The 25,574-nt window shown below is 36.2% G+C and overlaps 1 protein-coding gene across 3 annotated transcripts in view; it reads right to left on the bottom strand.

Annotated features, from left to right (window-relative positions):
* Positions 1-4,916: 4,916 nt before the first annotated feature.
* CAMSAP2 (calmodulin regulated spectrin associated protein family member 2) overlaps positions 4,917-25,574 on the bottom strand; it is a 154,677-nt gene continuing 134,019 nt past the window's right edge. For 2 of the 3 annotated variants that reach the window (XM_069074526.1, XM_069074525.1), the window contains 5 exons: positions 25,322-25,542; positions 23,606-23,678; positions 19,187-19,302; positions 8,868-8,986; positions 4,917-7,901 (listed from right to left, as the gene is read on the bottom strand). In XM_069074526.1, coding sequence (XP_068930627.1) covers positions 7,596-7,901; positions 8,868-8,986; positions 19,187-19,302; positions 23,606-23,678; positions 25,322-25,542 — 835 coding nt within the window. In that variant the 3' untranslated portion in view covers positions 4,917-7,595. Of the gene's footprint in view, positions 7,902-8,867; positions 8,987-19,186; positions 19,303-23,605; positions 23,706-25,321; positions 25,543-25,574 lie in introns of all 3 variants that reach the window. The other variant, XM_069074524.1, reaches the window with a different exon arrangement.

Genomic DNA, 25,574 nt, shown 5'->3' with positions numbered 1-25,574 from the left:
TCCACCATCATTTCTACTAACTTTTGATTTCACTCTTGTTTTCTTGTTGTAGTTTTACAAAGAAAACTCTTAATGCTGTGTCTCCCATTTTGTCATATTTCTTTTCAACTTCTTACATTTCTTTTATCTGGGGTTTTGGAAAAGCAAATAATTTATTCAGGTCTGATTTTCTTTCTTTTTTTTCATAATTTATTTATTTTTAGTTTTCAACACTCATTTCCACAAGATTTCTAGTTACAAAATTTCTCCTCTACCCCCACCCCAAGATGGCAAGCATACTGAATACCCCTTCCCCCAGTCTGCCCTCTTTTATATCCCTCTCTATCCCTCCCTTACCCCTTACTTTCTTATAGGGCAGGATGGATTTCTGTACCCCATTGGCTGTATAACTTATTTCCTGGTTGCATGTAACAACATTTTTTTTTCAAACATTTATTGATTTTCTTTTTAAGAATTTTGTGAATGTCTCTTCCTTGATGAATGTCCATATTTTTTCATTAATGGTTAGGTTCAGGCTTGTGGGGTAGGTCAACATGCTCCTGTCTAGTGGGTGCAGAATAGTCTTGTTATTCAAATTTCCTTTCCTTTATATTTGAAGTGTTTCCCCTGGTCACTTAAAGAATTGTTGTCATTGGAATTAAGTTTAACCACTATTCTTTTGGAGTTTGCAACACAATGATTGCTTGCTTTTATTTTTTTTCTCTCTAGAGGTGCTATCTCTTGAGTTCTTTTGACTGGCACCTTGTTTTCTGTGTTCAGAAGGTCTGGGTAGTTTTCTTGTATAGCATTATATCTTGCATTATGGTGTTCAGGTTTTCTGATTTGCATTCTTCTGGAGACTTATAATCCCAAAGTTACCTCTATGCATCTTCTCTTTAAGAACAATGTTTTGCATGTTATGTTTTCTTTTAATGTTTTGGGGTTTGTTTTTGCTTCTATTCTTCCAGACTGTCCTTTACTTTTATATATTTACATCTCCATTCAGTTATTTTCCCTTTTGTTTCTTTGGTAAGACACTGTGGATTCAAGTTTTTCTATTCTGAGAATGATTTCTGTTGTTCAAGCCATAATTTCTGCTTTCACATTTCTTATTTCCCTCTCAAAGCAATCAGTAACATCCTTCTATGGTTCCATGCCTTCTTGGGAAGCCTTTGCCTTAACAGGTTTTGATTTTTTTTTTGGAGGGCAATTGGGGTTGTGACTTGCCCAAGGTCACATGGCTAGTTTTTGTGTTGTGTCTGAGGCCGGATTTGAACTCAAGTCCTCCTGACTCCAGGGCCAGTGCTATTCACTGCACCACCTACCGACCCCGAATCATTTTTTCTTGTAATATTTATTCATAGATGTCTGACCTTACATAATCTAGGGGCCATATTTTCTTATTATTTTTTGTTGATTTATTTGCTATGTTTAAGGTGTTTGACTTTCCTCCTGAGATCTTTGGTAATTTCAGTCTTTCTTTTCCTATATTCCCTATTACTCACTTTTTGACTTCTTCCCCTTTGACTGAGGTTAAGTTTCCCTGGGGGTCAGACCTCAAAACTGTCTTAGCCTCTTCCCAAGATGGACAATTCACAATTGACCAGTTTCTGTCTCTGTCCTTCTGAGGGGCAGACACAAGGTGGGGAACAAAACTGGTCCCAGCTTCATGTTGGGCACTTTGATTCAGGAGTCATGCACACTCCAGTGTCCTGCTTCAGTGCCCTCAGTTCTTCAGCATCGTTACATCACAGAGCTCTGCAGTCCCAGACAGAGCAAGTTTTTGCCTTTTAGTTTTCCAAAGTACTGCAAAGTAGGTAAGGGTAGAATTGTGTTCTTTTCTGAGTCCATGCATTGGATTGTGCAGCCCTGCCTATGTGTGTTAGGGACTGGGGAGTAACCTTCTTTGCTGTTACTTTGAATTTTTACCTTCTTAAGGTTTTTAGTATCTTTAAGACTCTCAAGATAGCTGGAATTACTTTCTCACACATAATTCTAATTTTGGAGAAGTGTCTGAGAGGTTGTAAAAATCCAGAGAAAATGTCTAGCTCTCCATCTTGCTGTGTGATTCATAAGTTCCCCAATATTAATTTCAAAAGAAAAGTAACATGTTTGTGGTCATATCAATGCACTATCATTATTATTTCCAATCTATAAACCTGTAAAACTTGCTAACTTGCAAAAACTATTTTGAATCTGTTGTCACAGAGCAGGGGGGTTTCAAAACTGGACACGAAGATCTGGGAGTTATCCAGATAGGAAAGCTAGCTGAAGTTTTGAGAGTGAATGGGTTTCAAAGAGATCAAATAAAAAGGAAAAGGAAAAATATAGCAGCTCTTCTTATGGTGGTAAAAAAAAATGGAAATTGAAGAGAATATCCATGTCGGGAAATGTATAAACAAGTTGTGGTATATGATTGTCAGGAAGTGCTATTGTGCTATAAGAAATGACAAAGGGAATGACTTCATAGAAACCTGGACTTACACGAGCTGATGCAGGGAAGTGAACAGAAGTAGAACATTGTGCACACTAACAGTAATACTGTACAATGATCAATTGTGAATGACTTAGCTATTCTGATCAATACAATGATCCATGACAATTCCAAAAGACTTGTGATGAAAAAATGCTATCCACCTCTAGAGAAAGAACTGATGAACTCTTGAGTGCAGATTGAAGCTCTTTTGGGGGGGGGGAACCCTAATGTGAAAATGTTCTTGATGACTTCATTTTTTTTTTTTGCCTTCTCAGTGGGTGGGGGAGAAGGTGCAGGGAGGGAATTTGAAACACAACAAAATTTAAATTAAAAAAAAAAGTGTAACAGTTCTCTCAAATAGAAAGCATGAAGAACATGGGAGCCATCTGAGAAAAGAGCCTTGGTTAATATCCATGTTTATAGGGGTAGGAAAGAGGAAAAGTGATCAGAAGAATCATAAGTACTGAGGAAGACAACAGAATAGGGCATGAGCCACACATACTTGAGTTTGAGCCTGGGCTCAGGTTTTTTGTGCCTCATTGTTCCTATTTCCTAAGTGAGTATGCCAATGAAACTTGAGTTGAAGGGTAAGTTATCTCTCTCATGTTTTTATGGACCGTGACTCTTTTGCAACAGATGGGAAGAAGTTGCAAAAAACAAAACTGAGACTACACACTGGGCTGAGAGAATAGTTATGACCCACCTACCTCTGAAAAAAGGTATAGTAAAGTTTGTATTTATGTATCTTTGCTTTTAAAGCATGCACATATGTATGTGTACACACTGTACGTTATATATAATTTTTTAACCTGATCTGTGAATTCATGGCATTGTAGGAAGCTCCCAAAGAGCAATTTCCTCTAACAATTCAGATGGTGCTTTCTTCATAACTTAGCCTAGACATGACGAGTTTCCTGGAGTTCTAGATTTATCCTCAATTGCTCATTCTGCCTCAATCTATATCTGCGATCAGTTGCACCAAGTTTTGTTCACTCTAATTCCAAAGTTATCTCTCATCTCCATATCCCTCTCTGCTTCACATAGTCACCAGCCCAGCTCAGGTCTAACAACAGCCTCCTAACCGGTCTCTCTTCCTCATCCTTTTGCCATAGTCACAAAAGCTATTTTCTTTAAGCACAACTCCAGCAACAACACTGCTTTAACTAAAAACTTCAGTGGCTTCGAACTACCTTTAGGATTAAATATGAACTCTCTGAGACTTAAAGCCCTTTGGTAGATGGCTCCAACTTACTTTTCCAGCCAATTCTCTGTTCCAGCCAAATTGGCTGCTTTGTTATTCCTCCAAACAATCAATACTCTACCATTTCCAACTCTGTCCCTTTGTTCTGGCTGTCCCCTTTACTTCAAACACACTCTCCTAGAATATACACCACCTCTTATAGAATCTCTAGATTTCTTCAGAGCTCAGTTCAAGCCTCGTTTTCTGTATAAGGCCTTTTCTGTCCCCATCTGCTATTCCATTTCTTTCTTGTCAACAATCATCTTCTATTAATTTTGTAAGCACAAAAGACAATACAAAATTAATACAAGATAATTTGGTTGGGGGGGGGGAGGAGAAGAGATGGAAAAATCAGGAAAGACCTTTTGTTTCCCTCAAATAGAATTTAAGTCCATTGGAGGCAGAGATTATTTCATGCCAGTCTTCCCAGCACACACAAGGTTTGGCACAGAGTTAAGTGTTTGGTAACTGCTTGTTTAGGGAAAAGTGCATACAACTCAGGAGTCAGATGGTTCAGATTTTACTTTTTGACCTCTATTATTTGTTACCTGCACAACACTGGGTAAACCACATTACCTGTCTTCGAGTGCTTTGTTTCCTCATCTTTAAAAGAAAGGGAATGAAATAGAGTAAACTCTTAGATCCTCACAACTATATAAAACCTATGATCCAAAGGATAAAATCATATACTAAAGATGTTTAAAATTGTGACAAGTCCTTATAATCCACAAGATCGGAATCAGAAAAACTGACTATAAGATTGTGGGATAAACATTTCAAGAACCAGCCTTCCTTGGCTGGTAGATGTACTCTAGAATAGGTCTTATACCTTGGTTATTTGTTAATGTCAAAAGTCCTAATTCTGTCACTATTTAATCTAAGACCACAACTAAGGGAAATAGACTGATGAAAAAGTGAATGTAATAACACAACACTTAAACATTTTATATAGCATTGTTCAAATTAAGTCAAACTACTCCAACATACATTCTTTTACATTACTAAGAGGTGTTCCTTATGAAGAATTTTAATATTAGTTTTCACCTTATGAAGAATCTGAATACTTAGCCTTCAAGTATATGTGACCATGAAGAAAACATAGAATTAAATTTTTTTTGAGCAAATTGATTTGCAAAAATGTAAAAGTTCAGATCACAGAAAAGATATCCTCCCCCCCCACACACACACACAGTTTTTAAACTGGAGACAGATAATGAACCATTTGGTGCCATGCTTTTATTCAAATGAAAGGGGGAAAATACACTATACCAGGAAATGAACAATATGACAATTTTTTACAGCACAGCATCTGATAAAAAGTCGGAAATAATGCTTAAGGTGGATAGATAAGCACACCATACACTGTACATTGCTCAACAGTGCCCATGAAACCATAATTTAATTACGTGATTTGGGCTTTAAACAGCCAAACAAGAAAAACTGTAACAGTCAGTTGTACTAAAATAAAAATCCAAACAAACCAAGAGGAACTGAAAATTTTCCATAGCTGCAATAACAGTTAGAATTAGACGTTTTTGCATTGGTAACTAAGACAACTGTTTGGCAGATTTAACCATATCTATCGTAGTCATAATAGTAATTTGACCTATGCTGATGAAAGCACCAGTGTGTTCCAACAAGGCCAATGACAAATCCTGGTCTTTACAAAAAGCATCATTTTCCTTTAAAAAAAATTGTTTTTTTTTTCACATGGCTCCAAGTAAAGCCATACCATAATTAGAAAATTTGCAGTCTTAAAAAGGAAAAGCCCCAAACTCTTCCTGTATCAATAAAGTAAAATTTTATACTGAGAGCAATGAACTTGTAGTGAAGATATTCACATTCTGCCTTTAGACATTTCACAAGTTACAGTTCAACTGTTAGACAACTAGACTCCAGGATATACTGCGTCACATGGGATATCAATTATCTGAAGGGTTCCTTCTAAAATTAAGCATCAAATTTTTTCTTTAGAAAATATTTAGGCAAACTTTATAAGGAGACTGAATCATTTATCAATTGTAAAAAGCAAATGTAATAATTAACTTCTTAATTCTCAATAAATGATCCCTAATATTTACCATATTCTGATTTAAATTTTACTATGTTCTTTCTGAACTTATTTAAAATCACTTCATTATTATAATGGACATTGTTGTCTAACAGGCAAAATGTGCACCTCCCCCATCTTTTTAATATTTATATATTATATACACAATATGTATATGCTTAAAATATGAGTTACATATCCTGGTCTCTTACATGCAAACAGTAGATCACAAATAATTTTGAGCTACACATACATTTTGCACAGGTATTGGAAATTCTATGGGATTTTTTTTTTTTACAGTTTTAACAAATATACATAAATATAAGAACATAAATTACAGTAAAATATTGACAGCACTTCTGAGAAAATGTTGATAGCTCAGATGCATTGATGCCTAAGGCCTTATAATAATTAAAAAAGTATGGTTCAAGGATATCTCATTCCTATTCTTTTTTTTTACTAAGTAAATAAAGTACATCATATGCAACATTATCTTTAAGCAACTCAAGGAGAGAAATGTTTCTTTTTAGTCTCTACTTCCCATGAAAGAAAACACACGATGCCTCACCGATGGCATAATCCTGCCCTTTTCTCTCAGTTTGACACATTTGTCACAACACTGAACATGACAGGGTCACATAATCATTCAAGTCCTTTCCTGAGAATAAATTTTTTTCCCCAACTAACACTCTGGTAGGCATTGTTAAAGAAGCCAAAGATCACATAGAGAAGGATTTCAAGTTTGTACTTAATCTAAATAATTCTATATGAAAAGAATTTAAAACGGAAGAATGTCCAAGCTAAGCAAAGATAAGATAGAATTAGACATTGTTTTGAAATAAAAATGCAGCCCTTTGTACATATTGTTTAAAAAGATTTCTAAATATAGTTTTTATACTGCTTTATAAATATAATGAAAAAAGCTCTTGAAAACAACAGATGGCCTGACATCTTTCTTCAGATGGAAAGACTATTCTCAAAATGTCATTCATTTCTGCAAGATTATAAAGTGATTTACTTTACAAGTGAGATAGAATCTTTTTGTTAAAAGAAAATCTACATCATTTTGAGTTGGGCAGAGCCGATGTGGACACAGCATACAAACATTTAATTCTTTAGTTACTTACCTAATTCCAAAAAGACAAACCTTAGCAGCTCTATAAAAACACTTCCTCCTTTTTCTAAAGAAATGTTAATACTTGTGTGAATAATAAATACAGACTGTAAATATTTAGTGTAACAGCTTTTGAAACTGCTTTGACATCATTAAAATTTAAGGGTTTTTGCAAAATGAAATCTAGTGTTTTTTTGCAGCATCATTAAGAAAGGTGCAAGTTACCTCTTAAGATGTGTTTCATTTAACCTCACAGTCTCCACATAAAAACAAAATTCAATGGAGTTTAAGAATAAGACCAAAGTTTCTTTAGTAGACGAAAAATTAGCAAAATAAACCATTTGAAGACAAGTACATACACAAAAAGGTAAAAAAATGTAACAGAAACACAAAAATCCATAATTTCAACCTTAAGTCCAGCTACTACAGACGAACATTCAGTGCTTGTGTATCAAACATCATCTCGTGCAGCTGTCCCCTCTATTACTACATACACATTTCCAAATGTGAATCAGTACATTCCCATGATCACTTGAACTTATCACCAAAGCGACAATCTTCTCAACTCCCAAATACTGCGGTTTACATTCCAGTTGTGCATGACATCAACAGAGCTTAGTGTCCAGTTTTAAGTAATAAAAGTCTTGTTGGCAACCAAAAACTTATCTTTGATAGGCAAGAAGATGAAGTGCAAAAAGATCACAAGTGTTCTGAAGCAAAAAATTTTCCCCAACTACTATGCCTTAGTGGTTAAAAGTTTCTTAGGTGTTACCGGTCTCTTTGACTGCCACAAATGACTGTGAATGGTAATTGCATCCACACTGGCAGACATGGTCTTAGCAGGTATGTGGCTAAATTGCTTTCTGTCAGAGTTATATTTATAAAGTCCTTCTATCATTTTTTTCGTGATAGATTTAGGGCCAATCCCAGCCAGTTTATTGATTTCTTCTGTTTCTGGGCAGTAGGTATATAAAGACCTAAACTGGCAGCCTGAATCCCGGAACAAGATTAAGAAGTTGTTGGCATCAGACTTCTCCATTTCCTTTAGAATAGAAGAAAGAAAAAAAACACACAACACATAATTGCTGAGTAAACAAAGCTATGTTCTGAGTCAGTATTTATACTCTAAAAATACCTAGCACAAATAAGACCTACTTACAAAAAGGACAAAGCTGAAAACATCATGTGAAATTTGAAGTAAATGCTAATTAGAGCCATGGATACTTTAAATGAAAAACCTTATTCTATGTAAGTATTAAATTTCACAGGAAATTTTGCAATAATATGCTTATCCAAAACATTTCTTCTCTTTGCTACTAAACTTTCCCTCCTTATATAAGTTTGCTGTAGCTTAATTTCAGAAGAAAAAGTTATGCTATTTATGAAACATTTTGTACCTCTGGGCTTCGATACTGCAAGACAATCTGCAATTGTCAGTGTGGATGTTCTTTTCACTGACACTGATTACAACCCTTCCACACCTGGAAATACAGTCTTCATGAATTACTATGGGTCACAAAGACTATCACTTGGGGCCCAACCTTCCATTGGTAAGCACCCCTAAACTTAGCTGGGTTGATCCTTGAGAAGACAGATACATCTCCTAGTTTTCAAGAATTTCTTCTCAACTGAACTCCGATTCAATTTTGTAACTAAGATGTACAATTATATATTCTTTACAGCTGCCTTTGAAATAATACTTTAATGTTTGCAAAATACCTGACATATTATATCATTTGATCCTTAGAACAGGATGTATGGGGAGTAGGTACAATTCTATTACTCCCATTTTACAACTGAAAAAAGTGAGGCAGAGGCTTGCCCAGAAAGTGTTGGAAGTAGGAACTGCACTCTTCCTGATTCTAATCCCAATGTCCTCTCCACTATAACACCTGACTAATTCTAATTCCATTCCCTATTCTAAATCCTGACTTAATCTAATAGACAGTATTATAATTTAATCATTCATCACTTTAAAAAGAATCATTGTAATAAAAACTTCTCTTACCTCCAGTATTTTTTTCTTCTGACCCTCATTTACTTTTCCAGCCAAGCAGCAATGAGCTAGCGCATTTTGTATTATATGCTTATTGGATTTTGCACTGGGCTCTTTGAAGAGCTTTGGTCCTGTGGAAAAGATGTTTTAAAAACTTTAAAAATCTCCAGTATGATAGTTTTTTTCACATCAGAATAGCCACTGTTATTGAAGTGGCACAAGTGCCATTATGTTAGCGGGTGTCAGGCTTATGTTCTATGTTAGGAGCTCCTGAAGCTTTGAATACATTTCTGAAGTTAATTAATGAATACAATACAATCCCCATCCAAGGCACCAATCCACTGCCGTGTCACCTCTGCTTGAAAGCTCCAGGAGAGAAACTCAACAACGGGTAGTTCAAGTCTTGGTTGTTTGTCTTTCATTAAAAAATAAATTATAAGCCTCATGATATTATCAAATACCAGCAATCAAATAAACAAAATGAAGAATATACTTTTTCGGTTATTATTTTAAACTTAAAAGAAAAAAAAAAACATTGTCATGTACACAGCAGGCCATATGAGAGGATTCAATATAAAACAACAAATTTCCATTTCAAGAAAACTTACATAATAAATACTACACATTGTTTTCAAAGTTGCCCAGCCTTTTCTTTGCTTCCTTGTTGTTTTTCTTGCATTCTCCGCCATGCCATTTTTACTGGGGTTTTTTTTCACCTCCCTCTCTCCGACCCTAAAGACTGTGTGTATGCGCATAAACATACATATATGTATATATTCATGTACACATATGCAAGGTCATACTATGCCTACTTCCACCTTCCATCTGTTTCTCTGTAGGTGGACAGTATCTTCCTTCACATGTCCAAGATTTTCCATGTTTTTCTAAATCAAGCAGCTCATCATTTCCTATACCACAGCAATATTTCCACCCAATCACATCCTATTTGAGAGATTGTCTATGAAAGTTTTCCCCCCCAATTTTCTGCATTCCTTCTATTCTCGGTTACATTGGTTTTTATACGAGAAAATTTTAATTTAAAATAATCGAAATTATCCCTTTTACACTTCAACAATGCTCTCTCTTAATAATATAGTTTAAGGTCTAATACTTCTGAATCTACTTCCTTTACACCTTTTTTTCCTGGTTTCTTTGAAGTTCCTGACATTTTGCTCTTCCAAATGAACTTTATTATTTTTTCTAACTCAGTAAAATAATTTTTTAGTAATTTAATTGGGATGACATTGAATAAATAGATTAGTTAGGTAAAACTGTCATTTTAAAATTAATATTGGCTTAACCTACCCATAAACAATAAATATTACTTCAAATATTTAGATCTGAGTTTAGTTGTATAAAAAGTGTTTTATGTTTAAGTTCATATCGTTCCTGTGTCTGTTTTGGCAGTACATACTTGGGTATTTTAAATGGCTTAAAACAATATTGTATAATATTGCTGACATATAGTATAGTTTCTCTATTTTTCACTTTTGATTAAATCTATTTTAACTTTCTGATCATGATTTCTACTCCTGCTTTTTTTTAACATAAATTCTACTCCTGACCATTATTTTATATCTGTATATATCTCTTGTTTTTATGTTTCCTGAAAGCAGCATATTGCTGAATACAAATTTTTAATCTGCTGTTTGTGCTTTATGGGTAAATCTGTCCCTTCATATTCTAAGCTACAATTACTTGTGCATTTTCCTCCTCACTGTCCTTCTCACCTTATTCTCCCTAGCCCTCCTCACTCCTCTGCTTACCTTCTACCTGCAACCCTGCTCTCCTATTCCTTAGCCTACCCACCCCTCTAAAAAGTCCCTCCCTTATTGTGTCCTTTCCCACCCTATTCCCTTGCTCTCTTATTTCTTTCTGAATTTAGAAGACTATATAAACATATATATGTATACACACACACACACACACATTTCCCTCTTTAATCCATTCCTGATGAGTAAGTTTCCAGCATTACCTGCCCTCCCCAACTAGCTTCTTTCTGTATTAACTTTTTCTTTTATGCCTCATTTGTATGAGATAATTACTCCTTTTAATCTCTCTCTACCATTTTATTTTCTTAGAATCACCCCCATCATACTCAGTTCAGCCCATGTCCTTCTTTCAAACTACCCAAATAATGAAGACAATCATAAGAATACTGCTACTAATCTGACCTTACCGGTCAAATTATTGGTCTTTAATAAAGATATCTATAAATATAAATTATAAATAAATATCTATAAATAATTGGTCTTTAATGTTTACCTTCTATTTCTCCTGGATGTTATATGTCAAATTTTCCCTTGAGTTCTGAGGCTTTTAGCAAAATGTCCATTTTTTTCCCCATTCAGGATTATACTTAAGAATAGACTTTCAAAAAAACCCTTAAACTCCAAACTATTCATGATCTGATTTTTTTTTTTTTAAGCAATCGGGGTTAAGTAACTTGCTCAAGGTTACACGGCCAGTTATTTCTGGGTGTAGTGCTAAGTGTCTGAGCCCGGGATTCGATCTCCAGGTCTTCTCAACACTGGAGCCAGTGCTCTTACTCGCTGTGCTACCTGGCCGCCCCCCTGATTTTTTTTTTAAGTTACAGAATGATAACATTTTCCTCTGTTCCTTTCCTATCTCTTTTTTCCCTTGTGATTTAAGAAGTTTGTTTTGACTGTTTAAAAATATAATCGACACGAACATAAATTCTAGCTTTGCCCTTTAGCACTTATGTGACTTGACCACATTACCTAACCTCTCTTATCTTCAGTTTCCTCATCTGCAAAATGAGGGGAGTTGGACTAAGATGATCTGTAAGGTCTCTTTCAAGTCTAAATCTATAATTCTAGGATACTATATGTTCTTCTAATTCTATTTTCTTCCCCACCCCATTTTGAATCAAACTGTCTTCCATTACTTTTGTTATTTTTTATCTGTCATATTTTCTAAGTTCAATAATATTCTATGTAACATTGAAATATCACAAGTATTTCAACCTTGCTACCTTCACTTAACATACATTTTCTTTTTTTTTTTCAAGTGAAATAGTTATATTTTCCATTATTTTAAAAAATTTCAAGGGTTTCAAAGGCCATTCAACACTGCCTATCCCTGGCACAAGAATGTCTTTCCATAGCCCATCTGACCAGTGGTCTCCTAGCCTCTGTCTGACAGTCTCTGGAGAGAGGGGGCTCCCTACTCTTACAAAACAAACTATTCCATCTTGGTAGAGACTAGAAGTTATAACATTTTTCCATAAACTTAAATTTATCACTTGTAATTTTAACCCTTTGTAGTCCTTTTTGGGACCAAGTAAAACAGGTCTATTTTCTCATCTACATACTAGTCTTTCAAATACTAGGGGGCCAACTTGCATGTCTACTTCCTCATTCAGCTAATCCTGCCTTTTCTAGGCTAAACACCCCTAATTCCTTCAATTTATTCTCGTGATGGACACATGGCTCTTCACAGTGTTAAATGCTAGCCCACGGGCATCGTCCAGATGATTGACACACCTTGCCTAAAACGTGGCGCCCAGAACAGAATACAATATTCTTATTCCAGATGTGATCTGCTGAGGGCAAGGCACAGGTGGACCATTACTTTTCAAGTCCTAGAGGGTACTATGCTTCTCTTACTAACAGTCTTCTAAAAAGCCTAACAGTTGAATTAGATTTATATATATATATATATATATATATATATATATATATATATATATATATAAATTTATTTATTTACTTTCAGTTTATAACATTCAGTTCTACAATCCCTTGAGTTTCAAATTTTCTCCCCCTCCCTCTCCTCCTCCCCCCATCACAGCGGCACGTCAAATATATGATCTACAAATATCTTCACATTAAACATTAGTCAGGTTGTAAATAAAGATTATAACCAATGGAATGAACAATGGGAAAGAGAACACAAAACAAAACAAGAAAAAGAAAGGGAGCAAGTAGTTCGTTTCACTCTGCATTCAGACTACGTAGTTCTTTCTCTGAATGTGGCTATCTCTTTCCATCATGAGTCTTTTGGAGTTGTCTTTTAACCTTACATTGCTGAGAGGAGCCCAGTCTATCAAAGTTAGTCATCACACATACGTTGTGTCTGTAATTGTGTACAAATTTCTGCTGTTTTTGCTTTTCTCACTCAACGTCAATTTATATATGTCTCTCCAGGTTATCATGAAGTCTGTCTGCTCCTCATTTCTTATAGCACAATAGTATTCCACTACATTCATATACCACAATTTGTTCAGCTATTCCCCAATTGATGGGCATCCTCTCGATTTCCAATTCTTTGCCACCACAAAAAGAGCCACTATAAATATTTTTGTACATACAGGTCCTCCTCACACTTTTCTGATTTCTTTGGGATATAACCCTAGAAGTAGTATTGCTGGGTCAAAGGGTATGTACTTATTTATAATCCTTTGGGCATAGTTTCAGATTGCTCTCCAGAATGGCTGGATAAGTTCACAACTCCACCAACAATGCATTAGTGTTCCAATTTTTCCACATCCCCTCCAGCCTTTATCATTTTTCTGTTTTGTCATCTTAGCTAATCTGGCTGGTGAGATGTGGTACCTCAGAGTTGTTTTGATTTAGTGATTTAGAGCATTTTTTCATATGCTTATAGATATCTTTAATTTCATCATCTGAAAATTGCCTGCTCATATCCTTTGACCATTTATCAATTAGGGAATGACTTGTATTCTTATAGATTTGACTCAATTCTCTGTATATTTTAGAAATGTGGCCTTTATCAGACACTGCTTGTAAAAATTCTTTTCCAATTTTCCACTTCCCTCTTAATCTTGGTTACATTGGCTTTATCTGTACAGAAAATTTTATATTTAACGTAATCAAAATTATCCATTTTGCATTTTACCATGTTCTCTAACTCTTGTTTGGTCATAAAATCTTCCCTTCTCCATAAATCTGACAGGTAAACTATTCCTTGCTCTCCCAGACTGCTAACAGTATCAGTCTTTATACCTAGATCATGCTCCCATTTCTACTTGATTTTGATATATACAGTGTTAGAAACTGGTCTACGCCCAGTTTCTGCCATACTATATTCCAGTTTTCCCAGCAGTTTTGGTCAAATTGTGAGTTCTTATCCCCAAAACTGGGGCCTTTGGGTTTATCAAACAGTAGATTACTATAGTCATTGACTGCTGAGTCTCATGTACCCAATCTATTCCTCAACCAGTACCAAGTAGTTTTTATGACTGCTGCTTTATAATAATACAGATTAAAATCTGGTATGGCTAGGCCACCTTCCCTAGCATTTCTTTCCATTAATTCCTTTGATATTCTGGACCTTTTGTTCTTCCAAATGATTTTATTACTATTTTTTCTAGCTCTATAAAGTAGTTTTTTGGTAGATTGATTTGTATGGCACTAAATATGTAATTTAATTTAGGTAAAATTGTCATTTTTATTATATTAGCTCAACCCAGCCATGAGCAACTGATGTTTTTCCAATTAGTTGGATCTGACTTTATTTGTGTGAAAAGTGTTTTGTAATTGTGTTCATATAGGTCCTGGGTTTGAATTAGCTTTTTTGACTCTCATATCCCACTTCTGACTAAAATTAAATGTGCAGACTACTAAAACTCCAGATCTTTTTAGATTAACTGACATTTAGCCATACCTCTCCCAACTTGAAATTATAAAGCTGATTTTTTGAACCCAAGTATAAAACTTTACATTTATCTATATTAATTTCATTTTATCACATATGGTCCTGTATTCTAGCCTGTCAAGATCTTTGCCAAGCCAACAATCATTCATTAAGTACCACTATGGGCTAGGCACTGTGCTAAGCACAGGAGATACAGAGAATGGGGAAAAACAGTCCTTGCCTTCAACAAACTCACAATCTAAAGGCAACATGCAAATAATTGTGCAAATAAGAGTAACTTGGAGATAATATCAAAGAGAAATCACCAATATTGAGCAGTACTGGGAAAGGGTTCCAGGATACAGGGGGCAGAGAAAGTTCTAGTTAGGGGAGAAAGCCAGTAAAAATGCAGTCAGGAGATGGTGGGTCTTGTTCGAGAACAGAAAGGAGGCTGGTGTCACTGTTTTGAAAGAAGTAACATAAAAAGTAGAAAGGTAAGAAGGGGTCAAATTATAAAGGGCTTTAAAAGTCAAACAGAAGATTTTGTATTTAATCCTGAAGATAATGGGGAGCCACTGGAGGTTTTTAAGTATGGAACTGACATGGTCAGACCAATGCTTTAGGAAGATAACTTTGATAGTCGAAAGGAAAAGAGATTGCAGTCTGGAGGGACTTGAGGCAAGGAGCCAACCAGAAGTCTATTACTAATAATCTAGGAGTGAGGTAATAAGGGCTTGTACTAAGGTAACAGCAATGTCAGAGGGACAGAGGGGGGCATATATGGAAGATGTTTACAAAGGTGGAAGTGACAGGAATTGGCAAATGATTGGATATGGGGGGCCAGAGAGAGTGAGAGGTCAAGAATGATACCTAAGCTGCAAGCATGGGTGCCTGGGAAGATAGTAATACCCTTGAGAGTAATAGGGAAGTAAGTTACAGAAAAGGTAAGAGTTTTTTGGGGAAAGATAACTTCAGTTTTAGACATGCTGAATTTAAGATGCCCATGGGACATCTGGTATGAGATGTCAAGTAGGCAACTGAAGATATGAGACCAGGTTAGGAGAGAATTGAATAAACTGAGAATCATTTATACTGGATTGATAAATGAGAAGGAGGGGCAGAGCAGAGGTCAGATAAGTAGGAGAAGAACCATGAGAGAATAATGTAACAAAAACCTGGAGAGAAGAGGGTGATCAACAATGCCAAAAATGCAAAAGGCTAGAAGGATGAGGTTTGAGAAAAGATCATTACATCTGGCCATTAAGAGATCACTGTTAACTCTGAAAGAGTAATTTTCAGTTGAATGACAAGGCTGAAAGCCACACTGCATGCAGAGTTAAGAAACAGAGGTACTAACTGTAGAAGGCCTTTCTCAAGGAATGTAGCCACAAAACAGAGGAAATAGGGTAATAGCTAGTGAGGAAGATCAAGTCCAATGTGTCCTCCCTCTCAGTTTGATAGACATTTGATAAGTATACCAACAGATACACTTATCCAAGTCACTGATGAAAGTGTTAAACATCATAGTCCAGAGAACATCATAGTCCAGAGAACAAGGGTATTCCATTAAAGAGGTTCAATTCTGACAATGAACCATTAAAAACTCTTCTGGTCCAGCCACTCAACAACTATCCCTATGGCACCTATAATTCTTATTCTCTCGCCAGACCAAACTCCCTTTTCCCCGGTCACCATCTCCCAGTACGTGCTTATCTACCTATTAGAACATAAGCTCCTTGAGGGCACAGATGTTCTCACTTTTTTATCTTTGCCCAGGGTCACACAACTAATGAGTGTCTGAGGTTGGATTTTAATTCAAGAAGACTAGTTTTCCTGATTCCTAGCCTAGTGCTATATCTACTGTGCCATCTAACAGCCCTTTGAAACTTTAATAGCCAAAACTTAAATGATTTTTATCAGCTTCCATGAATACAATTATCATCTTTACACAAATGGCTCAAATCTTAACATACAGTCCTTTTTTCTCTTTTGATGAATAATTTCATTACAAAATTTTACAAATTTGCCTGTGACCAAGAACTAATCAATTTCTGTAACTGCTCAATGTGTATTTGGGGGAAAAGAAAATTCTTTGCTCTCCAGTTTCAAGATTCTTTTCTAGTTTTCTTTTTGTCTCATGTTTTGATATGAAGAATTTTCAACTGTCCATTATTATTAATGTACTGTTTTCCTTTGAGACACTATTTTCCTTTATAAATTACTTGCTATATACATCAGTGCCCATATTTAAAGTCGTGTACTTTATAATATAAATGTGTGTGTGTGTGTGTGTGTGTGTGTATATATATATATATATATATATATATATATAATACATATAATCAGTCACTAAGCATTTATTACCTACCATGTGGCAGGCACTGAAGACACAGATATATAAGCGAGATAGTCCCTGCCATTAAGGAGATTTTTATCCTTAAAGTGGGAAGCAATATGTTGACAAGTAACTGTAGCATATAGACAAAATAACAACATAATAATGTGGAAGGAAGGAGGGAGTGGTGGTGGTTTATATCAAACTCAAATTTACCTTAAAGGGAGCTAGGGCTCCTTCTTCCAAGAAGAAGAGGTGAGCAGAAAGGATTCTAGGCAGAACAGCCTGTGCAAAGGCATAGAATGGGAGATGGAACATGGTAAACAAGGAATATTAAATAGGACAATTTAAATCTGGTTGGAACATACAGTACAAGGAGAGAGCAATAAAAGGTGCCCCATTGGTCTTGGTGCAGTTTTTGGCTTTAACAGCTAAAGCTTAAATGACTTTATCAGCTTCCATGAATTCAACTGTCATGCCTATACAAATGATTCTCCTCTCTAAACATCCAAGCTCTTTTCTGTGCTCTAATTCCCCATCTTTAACTTCTGCTTGACATCGCCCCTGTATGCCCCACAGGCATCGCAAACTCAGCACGTACAAAACAGAACTCATTATATTCTTCCTAGATTTAATAGCTTAAAACTGCATTAAGACTTCTGGGACATCCTGTCTATATAATCTCGAAAGAGAGGTTTGGGCTTTAAATGCCAAAGGGGTTCATAAAGACAACAGGAAGTCACTATAGCTTCTTAAGAGGATCAATAACTTAGAAAGACAAGTACATTAGGAAGGTCCTTTTAGCAGTTGTGTGTAGGGTGGACTGGAGAGAGGATAGACTTGTGTTTGTCCTTCGTTTTTGAAGATGACCATGGCATCAGGGAAATGATGACATGACTTGTAGGTGACTTTGATTTGAGTGAGGGAGGGCTGTGCAAGGGCACCAGTCTCATTTTCTCCTCTGGAGCCATCTGGATCCAGTGACCAGATATTCATCAAGATGAGATGACCCAGGATGCAAAGGCTTTTTAGGCTAAGGCCTTTTCAGTTTCTCACTTCAGTGAATAGGCCTCTTTAAGAAGTGAGTCAAGGGATGGCCCCTTTAATTAGAAAAAATATCAAGCTGAGAGGGGAAGACCTTGAGGGTTACTGTGCCAAAGAGAAACAGTTACCATTGACATTCACTCTAAGCCAGGAGGGCCCAAAATACAGCCATTAAGTGGAGCTTGGGCATGGACCTCCCTGCCCAAGAGAGGATAGACCATGTGCAGGGAGACCCAATTTAGAGACTATTGTAATAGTACAAGGTAAAGATGATAAGGGCATGGACTAGCCTTGGTATGAGAAAGAGGTGAATGCAGAAGAGAGACATGACAAAGCTTAGTAATTGATTGCATGCGAGGGATGGTGAGTGAAGAGTTGAGGATGGTGGTAGCACATTCAACAGAACTAAGTTACGTAGAGAACTAGGTTTAAGGGGAAAGATAATGAGTTGTGTTTTGTACATGCTGAGTTTGAGATGCCTATGGGACATCCAGAGGAGATGTCAAGCAAGAAATTAGCGATGAGGGACCAGAATACAAGAGAAAGAGAAGGGCTGGATATTAGATTGAAGTCACTTGTACAGAGATGACCACTGAATCCATGGAAACCAATAAGAACATTAAAATAAAGGATGAAGAAAGAAGAGGGGAGGGTTAAGAATTCAGCCTTGGATACACCCATATATAGGGGCAAGAAAGACTGGTCCAAAATGTAGGAAAAGAACTACCTTGTTCATCTCTCAGTGCTTTTGGTTTGAATTTGACTCAGCCAGATATTATCACAGGAACTCCCTATTTTCTTGAGTTAGCTGGAACTAAATTTTAGTCCATTGTTTCAATTTAAATTTGGGTATATTTTTGTATACTTTGTGTATATATTGTGGAAAACATATTACTTTGATCTTTTTAAAAATCGATGTTTCATTTATATTCACCTAACTGCAGTTGTTATTTTCTTTACTTTTAAATTACTTTTGTATTTCTAAAATTGGCTACCTTTTATCTACACCTGTCTACCCCCCCAATAATTCAAGGGAGCTACATGAAATCCCTAATATGTTCTTATCCAAACTCCAGCAGTTTTATATTCTAGTTCAGTTTTTCAGGAGAAGTCATGTTCTAAGTGGGCCTATACAATAAAACTTTGGATACATATGTAGAAAAAAAGAATGTGACCCTCTATATTGTATTTAGCCTAAACCTGGGAGATTCCTGTACAGGTGAGAGAAAGCTATCCAAAGAGCCTAATTTTTTTTTTTAAAAGAAAAATTCATCTTTATTGTAATAAATATTCCGAATTCAATTATTTCTCTAAAAACAACACAGAAACTCACCTGTATACTCTGTCCCAGATGCTACTGAAGAGGTTGTAGATGCATTTTCCCAGTCTTTTTCACCATTTCGGCTGCCACAGCGACTTGGAGATAAGAAGCCCTCTACAGACTCTGACCTAAAGAGACAAAATAGTTTGTCCACCTTAAACTAAGACTATTTCAAGAGAAATGAATAAGAGATAAATTACAGAGACTGATAACATGAACTAGATAGTATAATTTCTATTTTTTATAGATTGTGGGTACATCACAATCTTTTGTTTTTCAATTTTATTTTCAGTTCCAAATTTTCTTCCCCCCTCCCCCTGTCCTTTCCCGACTAATTGGAAAGCAAGAAAAACAAAGTCTCCACTAACATATGTATAGTCGTGTATGACAATCATGCACTGACAGTGACTAAGCAGTCACATTTGCCAGCAGTTCCTTCAGTATCTGCAGATACAGCACATCTGGGTCTGGTTACTTGATTCATCAAAGGCACGGTTCCTACTTAACTTGTGCATCAACTTTCCCTTTGCCATTTTTGCTAGGATCTTTCCAGTCCAAAATTGTGTCTCATTAGAAGTGAAAGTGGAAGGGCTGAGTCGTAATTCTTGTTCTCTGTCCTGAGTTATTGCTGCAAGTATTTTTTTTTATTTACTGCAAGTATTATTCTTATCTTTTCTTTGATAGCCTCCCCCAATATAGCTTTAAAAAATACTTTTTTTATTCTTCTTCATTTTCCTTGACATCCTCAGTTCAAAATGATCTCTAACACAACTAAAAATATTCTACGGCTTCTGTATTCCCAGAATTAGCGGCTCTTACTTTTGTTCTCTGATCATTTCTTTAAAAAATAATCCAAGTTGGTTATTTAGTTCCGTGCGCATACAATATAATAATCTCTATACTAACTCCCCATTTTCCTCCTCACTGGAATTATTTCTTTTAGTGTCTTCTGAATTTTTTCATCCTTCAGAGCTTCTCATGTCCACTGGGCTGACTTATCTTGTAAAATTGGAATCCATGGGATGCTGATTATTCTTTTCTTTTAACCCTTTGAAATCTTCCCTCTGAGAATCTGTGGTACATATTAGGCTATGGCCAACTTTCCTTTTTTATCACAAATTCTAAAGTGGGATAGTCGTTCCCCCTTAAGTTTCTAATCATTTCTAACCTAGCAACCAGTGTCTTCTTTGTGGGTGAGAATGAGATCCACAAAAGTAGTTTCTCTCACTAATTCTTTTATCTTTTGAAGGATGAAACTATCATTAAGATTTCAAGAAATTATTAGCTTCTCTGCTTTAGGCAGAGAAAGTAGATGTCCATTTAATTGGGGTTCTACCACCCCTCCCTCACTACTATAGCATGTCTTTTTCATGCCAAGCTTGTGATGTTTCTGAAACTCCTATAACTTTTTTATTCCTTCTGTCCTCGTGGTCCACAGTATGCTGTGATGACAACATTGCTTCTACTCTATTTGTCTTGGTTTTTATACAAATGCTCTCCATCCTCTATTTTTATTTTGATTCCCAGATTTCTTCTCATGAATCTGTCTTCTTAATACTTCTCTCCCCCCTCCCCCCACTTTATCCTGCTCCTTCTACTTAAAGTGTTCTGTCTCAGAATTGCAGGTCTAATTAAGGATTTCATCCCACCAAGTCATAATGATACCATAAGGTTAAATTTGCTTCTCTGTATTAGGATCTCTAGCTCACTTTGCCTGCTACCCACACTTTGTGTATTTGTGAAGATCTCTTAGACCATGGGTTTTATAGGCTCCTATAGATATCCATTTCCTGTGGTGTATCTGGGTATGACGAATACCTTTTCACAAGTCTTTGTCAGATATATACTCCCTCCCTAGACAGGAATACATTGTTCCTGTATTTTAAACTGCAGTTCAGAAATGTAAGTACTGTTCTCAGACACCATGTTCTTGCCACTTGGTAACTTCCCAAATATACCCCTTTCTCACCTAAAGTTCTAGCCTTTGATATGCAGTAATAAAAACACTACCGGGGCAGGTAGGTGGAGCAGTGAATAGAGCACTGGCTCTGGAGTCAGGAGGACCTGAGTTCAAATCCTGCCTCAGACACTTAACACAAAAACTAGCCGTGTGACCTTGGGCAAGTCACTCAGCCCCAATTGCCCTCCAAAAAGCAAAATAAAATAAAAACACTACTTATGGCAGCCTACACAATTAATGGATATATTTTATGACAACTGGCCCAAGTGCTGCAAGGTGGGGGGGGGGGGGGCAAGAAGAAGTCCATACATAAGAGGCCCAAGTATGAGCTGGACAAATAGAATGGGTCTTACTGCATTCACACAGTACAAATCTGGGGTGGCAATAAGAACCACTAATACTGAGTGTCACATATGGACAACTTTTCTTGGGACTCAGAAATTGTTACTGCAGACTAGGCTCTGTTCTACAACATGTCTAATAATGAGCTGGCACAGACAAAGAATTGCAAAAAATGGTGAAGAATTGCATCCCACTCACCATTTGCATCCCCATACTGATGGAGGTATGAGTTCCACTATGGCCTGCTCATTGGGCAAAATAAGGAGGCAAAAACTAACTTCTGAGGAAGAAATTTTAAACAAGCAGCAAAGATTGAGAAGAAATATGAGGACTGGAAGAAGGAAGCTGAGATCAGCTTGCATCTAGAAGGATAGTATAAGCAAGGTAAACTGTGGGCACTGAACCACTGGGCTCCTTTCTAGATGGTAAGGAATTCAATGATTTGTTATGTACCACAGAATTCTAAGGAAGATCATGGCCAGAAAAGGAAAATAAACTCATCCCCTGAGATTTATTGGTGGAACAAATCCCCAAATCATTTTTTTTTTAAAAAGAAGGCAAGGGGCAGCCAGGTGGCACAGTGAGTAAGAGCACCGGCTCCAGTGTCAGGATGACCTGGAGATCGAATCCTGGGCTCAGATACTCAGCACCACACCCAGAAATAACTGGCCGTGTAACCTTGAGCAAGTTACTTAACCCCAACTGCTTTAAAAAAAAAAAAAGACAATTCTATTTCTTGACTGAGATTTTCTAATCCTTAATAACACTTTTTAGATTCCTTTTGGCAATCTCCTCTGTGTCCACATGGAACCACCAAAATGAGTGGTAGTCATCAGGTTTAACAAGTATGGGAAGGTTCTCTGTAACATTCTAGATATTTGTATCAGAAAGACAGCAGACCTCTCTATTGTCCTCAGTCACTTTCAGCACCTGTTTCTTTGTCTTCTAGCCCTTATCTGATGACCCCTCACCTGATGGCACCTGTGGCTCCAAGTAGAGTTCCCTGGAAGATGAGCAGAGGATCCAGAGCTCCCTCTTCAGGAAGAGCTTCATAGCAGTTAACTATCACTAAGTGTTTAGTGGGTCTTCGTTCTCCCCTGTTTTGCATTCTACCAACCCAGGACCTTCTGACCTGGGTCAGGATTCCCCCTCTACCTCTTCATATCCTTTTCCTGATTTGTTTTTACACTAAATCCCTTCTTGCATTCTTTTAAAGGAATACTTAATTCTCACTAATAATCTAGAGAGTGGAACAATGTTCTTTGGGGCCCCTTTATCTTCTCATAAAAGATGACCAGCATGCATTTTGAGCATTAGTTGAAGGAATTAGGGATCTGTAGGCAATAAAAGAGAAGACTTGGGGGAGGGGGGTGGTGGTGAAAGATAGTTGCATTAAAGTACTTCAACAGTTATCAAAGGATAGAGGAATAAGACTAGTTCTGCCTGGCTTCAGGGGCACAAACAGAAAGAAGCAAAGGGTAAAAGGAAAACCTTCTTAACACTTTGAGCTATCCCAAAGTGGAGCTGTCTCCTTCAAGAGATAGTGGGTTTTCTCCTCACTATAAGTTTCTGAGGAAAGGTTCTATGACCTCTGGGGGGTGGGGGTGGCATAGCTAAATTGGATTTTCATTTTTGGTATGGTTGAATTAGATGGCCTCTGGAGTCCCTTCCAACTTTGATTATTTCCTTTTTTTGGAGGACAATTTTTATAAGGAAAAATGGTATAAAAATGGAATTCTAGTAATAAACTGACAAATTAGTAGCAAAAAAATATCATTACTCTAAAGGATTAATAAGCCCAAAAGATAACTGGCACTACCAATCTGAATAACTTCACTTTTTCTTTACTACACCCCCACCCCCATCAGAATTTTATTTAGGACAATTTTAGTGACAATTCATACATATAAGTGTTTTCATGAAGAGCACACAAAGTATTGACAATCTATGATCAGGGGAAAAAAGTCTTCTAAAGGAAAAGAAAAGTTAGTCTTATAGGTAGAATTATGGATATGATTTAAATGAAGGGTTAAAATGAAGCACAAGGCATTATAAGGGATTCTATAACATTCAAATTGAGAAAATTGAAGATAATTTTCCAATAAAAATGTTAATGATGACTACTTTACCTTGGTGTTCTCTTGCCTGAATGCACACTTTCATTGTCTCCTGTGTTCAGTGATGCCAAAGAAAGGCTAGAGACTGAAAAAACACGATAAATTCGTGACCCTGGATAAAAACAAAGTTAGAATTTTTAAACAGGCAAATAGCAAAGAGTCTGTTCATTAGATAACACCAGCATATGGAAACTGAGCTTCTATGATATTTTTTCACTCAGTATTCATCTTAACTTGTAATACGCTGCATGCATATATGTAGGGCTTGTCAATTTTCTAACATTTAAACATGAATGTATAACACATTACTGACATACTCATGATAAGCAAGTATAATCTTAACTTTTTGCTAAAATGTGCTATTTCCAGAAGGCAAACTCTTTAACTGACATATGAAACAATAATCCTGTAAGGAAAGATTTTAATAAAAACAACCAAAAAATCCAACTCTGCAAGTCATAAGGCTTCTTCAGAAATCTTTTATTGGCAGGTGGAAAAATTAAGCTTTTAAATTACAGAAACTTTTTTTAGGGAATGTTAAATATTTTCTCCACTAAAGTTCTAGTCTGATGCCTCCTCATGACATGAAGGTACGTACTTGTGTTTACAAAGACTATGCCAGCTGGGTTTGAGCTTGGGCCAGTAGTGACAAGAAGAAAAAGCATTTGAGGAGAGGAGTGCTGAGGACCAGCTCAACTAAATTCAGATTCTTATCATTAGATTAGCCACTATGTGATAAGCTGTTTGGGCTGCAACAACTCAGGTACGCCAGTTAAGAATGAAAAGAGGGGCTGTGATTTATGTCCAGAGGGAGTATCTACACCAGTGAAATAATGGCACAGTGTGGTAAAGCAGATATGTAGTCAGGAAAACCCGAATTCAAATCCAGTCTCAGACACTTACTAGCTCTGTGACCTTGGGCAAGTTACTCAACCTCTCAGTTTCTGAAACTGAAAAGCAAAATGGTTAGACTAAATGACCTCAAACTCCCAGCTCCAAATCTATAGTCCTATGAAATCATTCCTACTTGAAGTATTAAGTATTTATGTGATATTTTTTCCAAAGAGATATTGAGTAGTGAAGCAAATGTAACCAATACATAATTCTTTTGTATATGAGCAACAATATTTTGTTGCATATAATTATTATACTGGCAGTTTTCTTAGGTTTTTAAAAAACTAAGAGAATCTTGTCAAATTTCCCAAAATATTAGATCATAAGAAAATAAGGATTTTGGGGAATAAGAAGTAACCATGCAGAAATGAAAGAGAAAAGATATTCATTCAAGATATAAGAAATGAAGATCTTTAATTAGTTTATATATTAAAGGAGTTTTTTAAGGACTTTTTACCTTGCATTTCTTATTATGCTGAAATCCTTCTTATCCATTTCATGTTTTCCAAATTATAATACACTCCTAAGTTTCCAAGTGCAAGAATGGTTAGTAAATTGAAAGAGTTCAACAGTGGCAAAAGTACCACAAAAGGTTAGTGTTTATATTGGGGATTTTTAACATTCACATCTGTGTTTGCTATATATATGCATGCAGACATAACATATTAACATGAGCTTCATCTGCTAATTTTGGCTTTCCAATTAAGATGCATGCAGATTTCTAAAGTAAATTTATCAATTTAGCACAAGAATATAATAAATGCAAGGCCAAGTTAGTATCTCAAACCAAGCTGGTGTTTTTATATGAACAGACTCTTTCTAACAAGATGTTACCTGGTGGACCTTTGATTGGTGTTTTAGGTGATTCAATATGATCCCTGTGAATAGATTTTGGCCGCTGCTTTTTTTGTTTTGCTACATGAGGGCGGGGCTTAATTACTGTATCCATATCTTCCATGAGTTTCAGTTGTTTTCTTCTCATATATTCTTGCCTAATAAATTCTCTACGTGCTCTTTCATCTTCTTTCTTCTGGCGTTCTTCCTCAGTTTTACGCCTATGAAATAAAATACAGTTAAATTCCTAATA

This window comes from Petaurus breviceps, unplaced genomic scaffold (genome assembly GCF_028583685.1).
Source record: "Petaurus breviceps papuanus isolate PSGF00001 unplaced genomic scaffold, PetGlider_PUasm1.0 90895, whole genome shotgun sequence".
NCBI classification, from domain to species: domain Eukaryota; kingdom Metazoa; phylum Chordata; class Mammalia; order Diprotodontia; family Petauridae; genus Petaurus; species Petaurus breviceps.
This window is presented reverse-complemented; position numbering and strand designations above follow the sequence as displayed.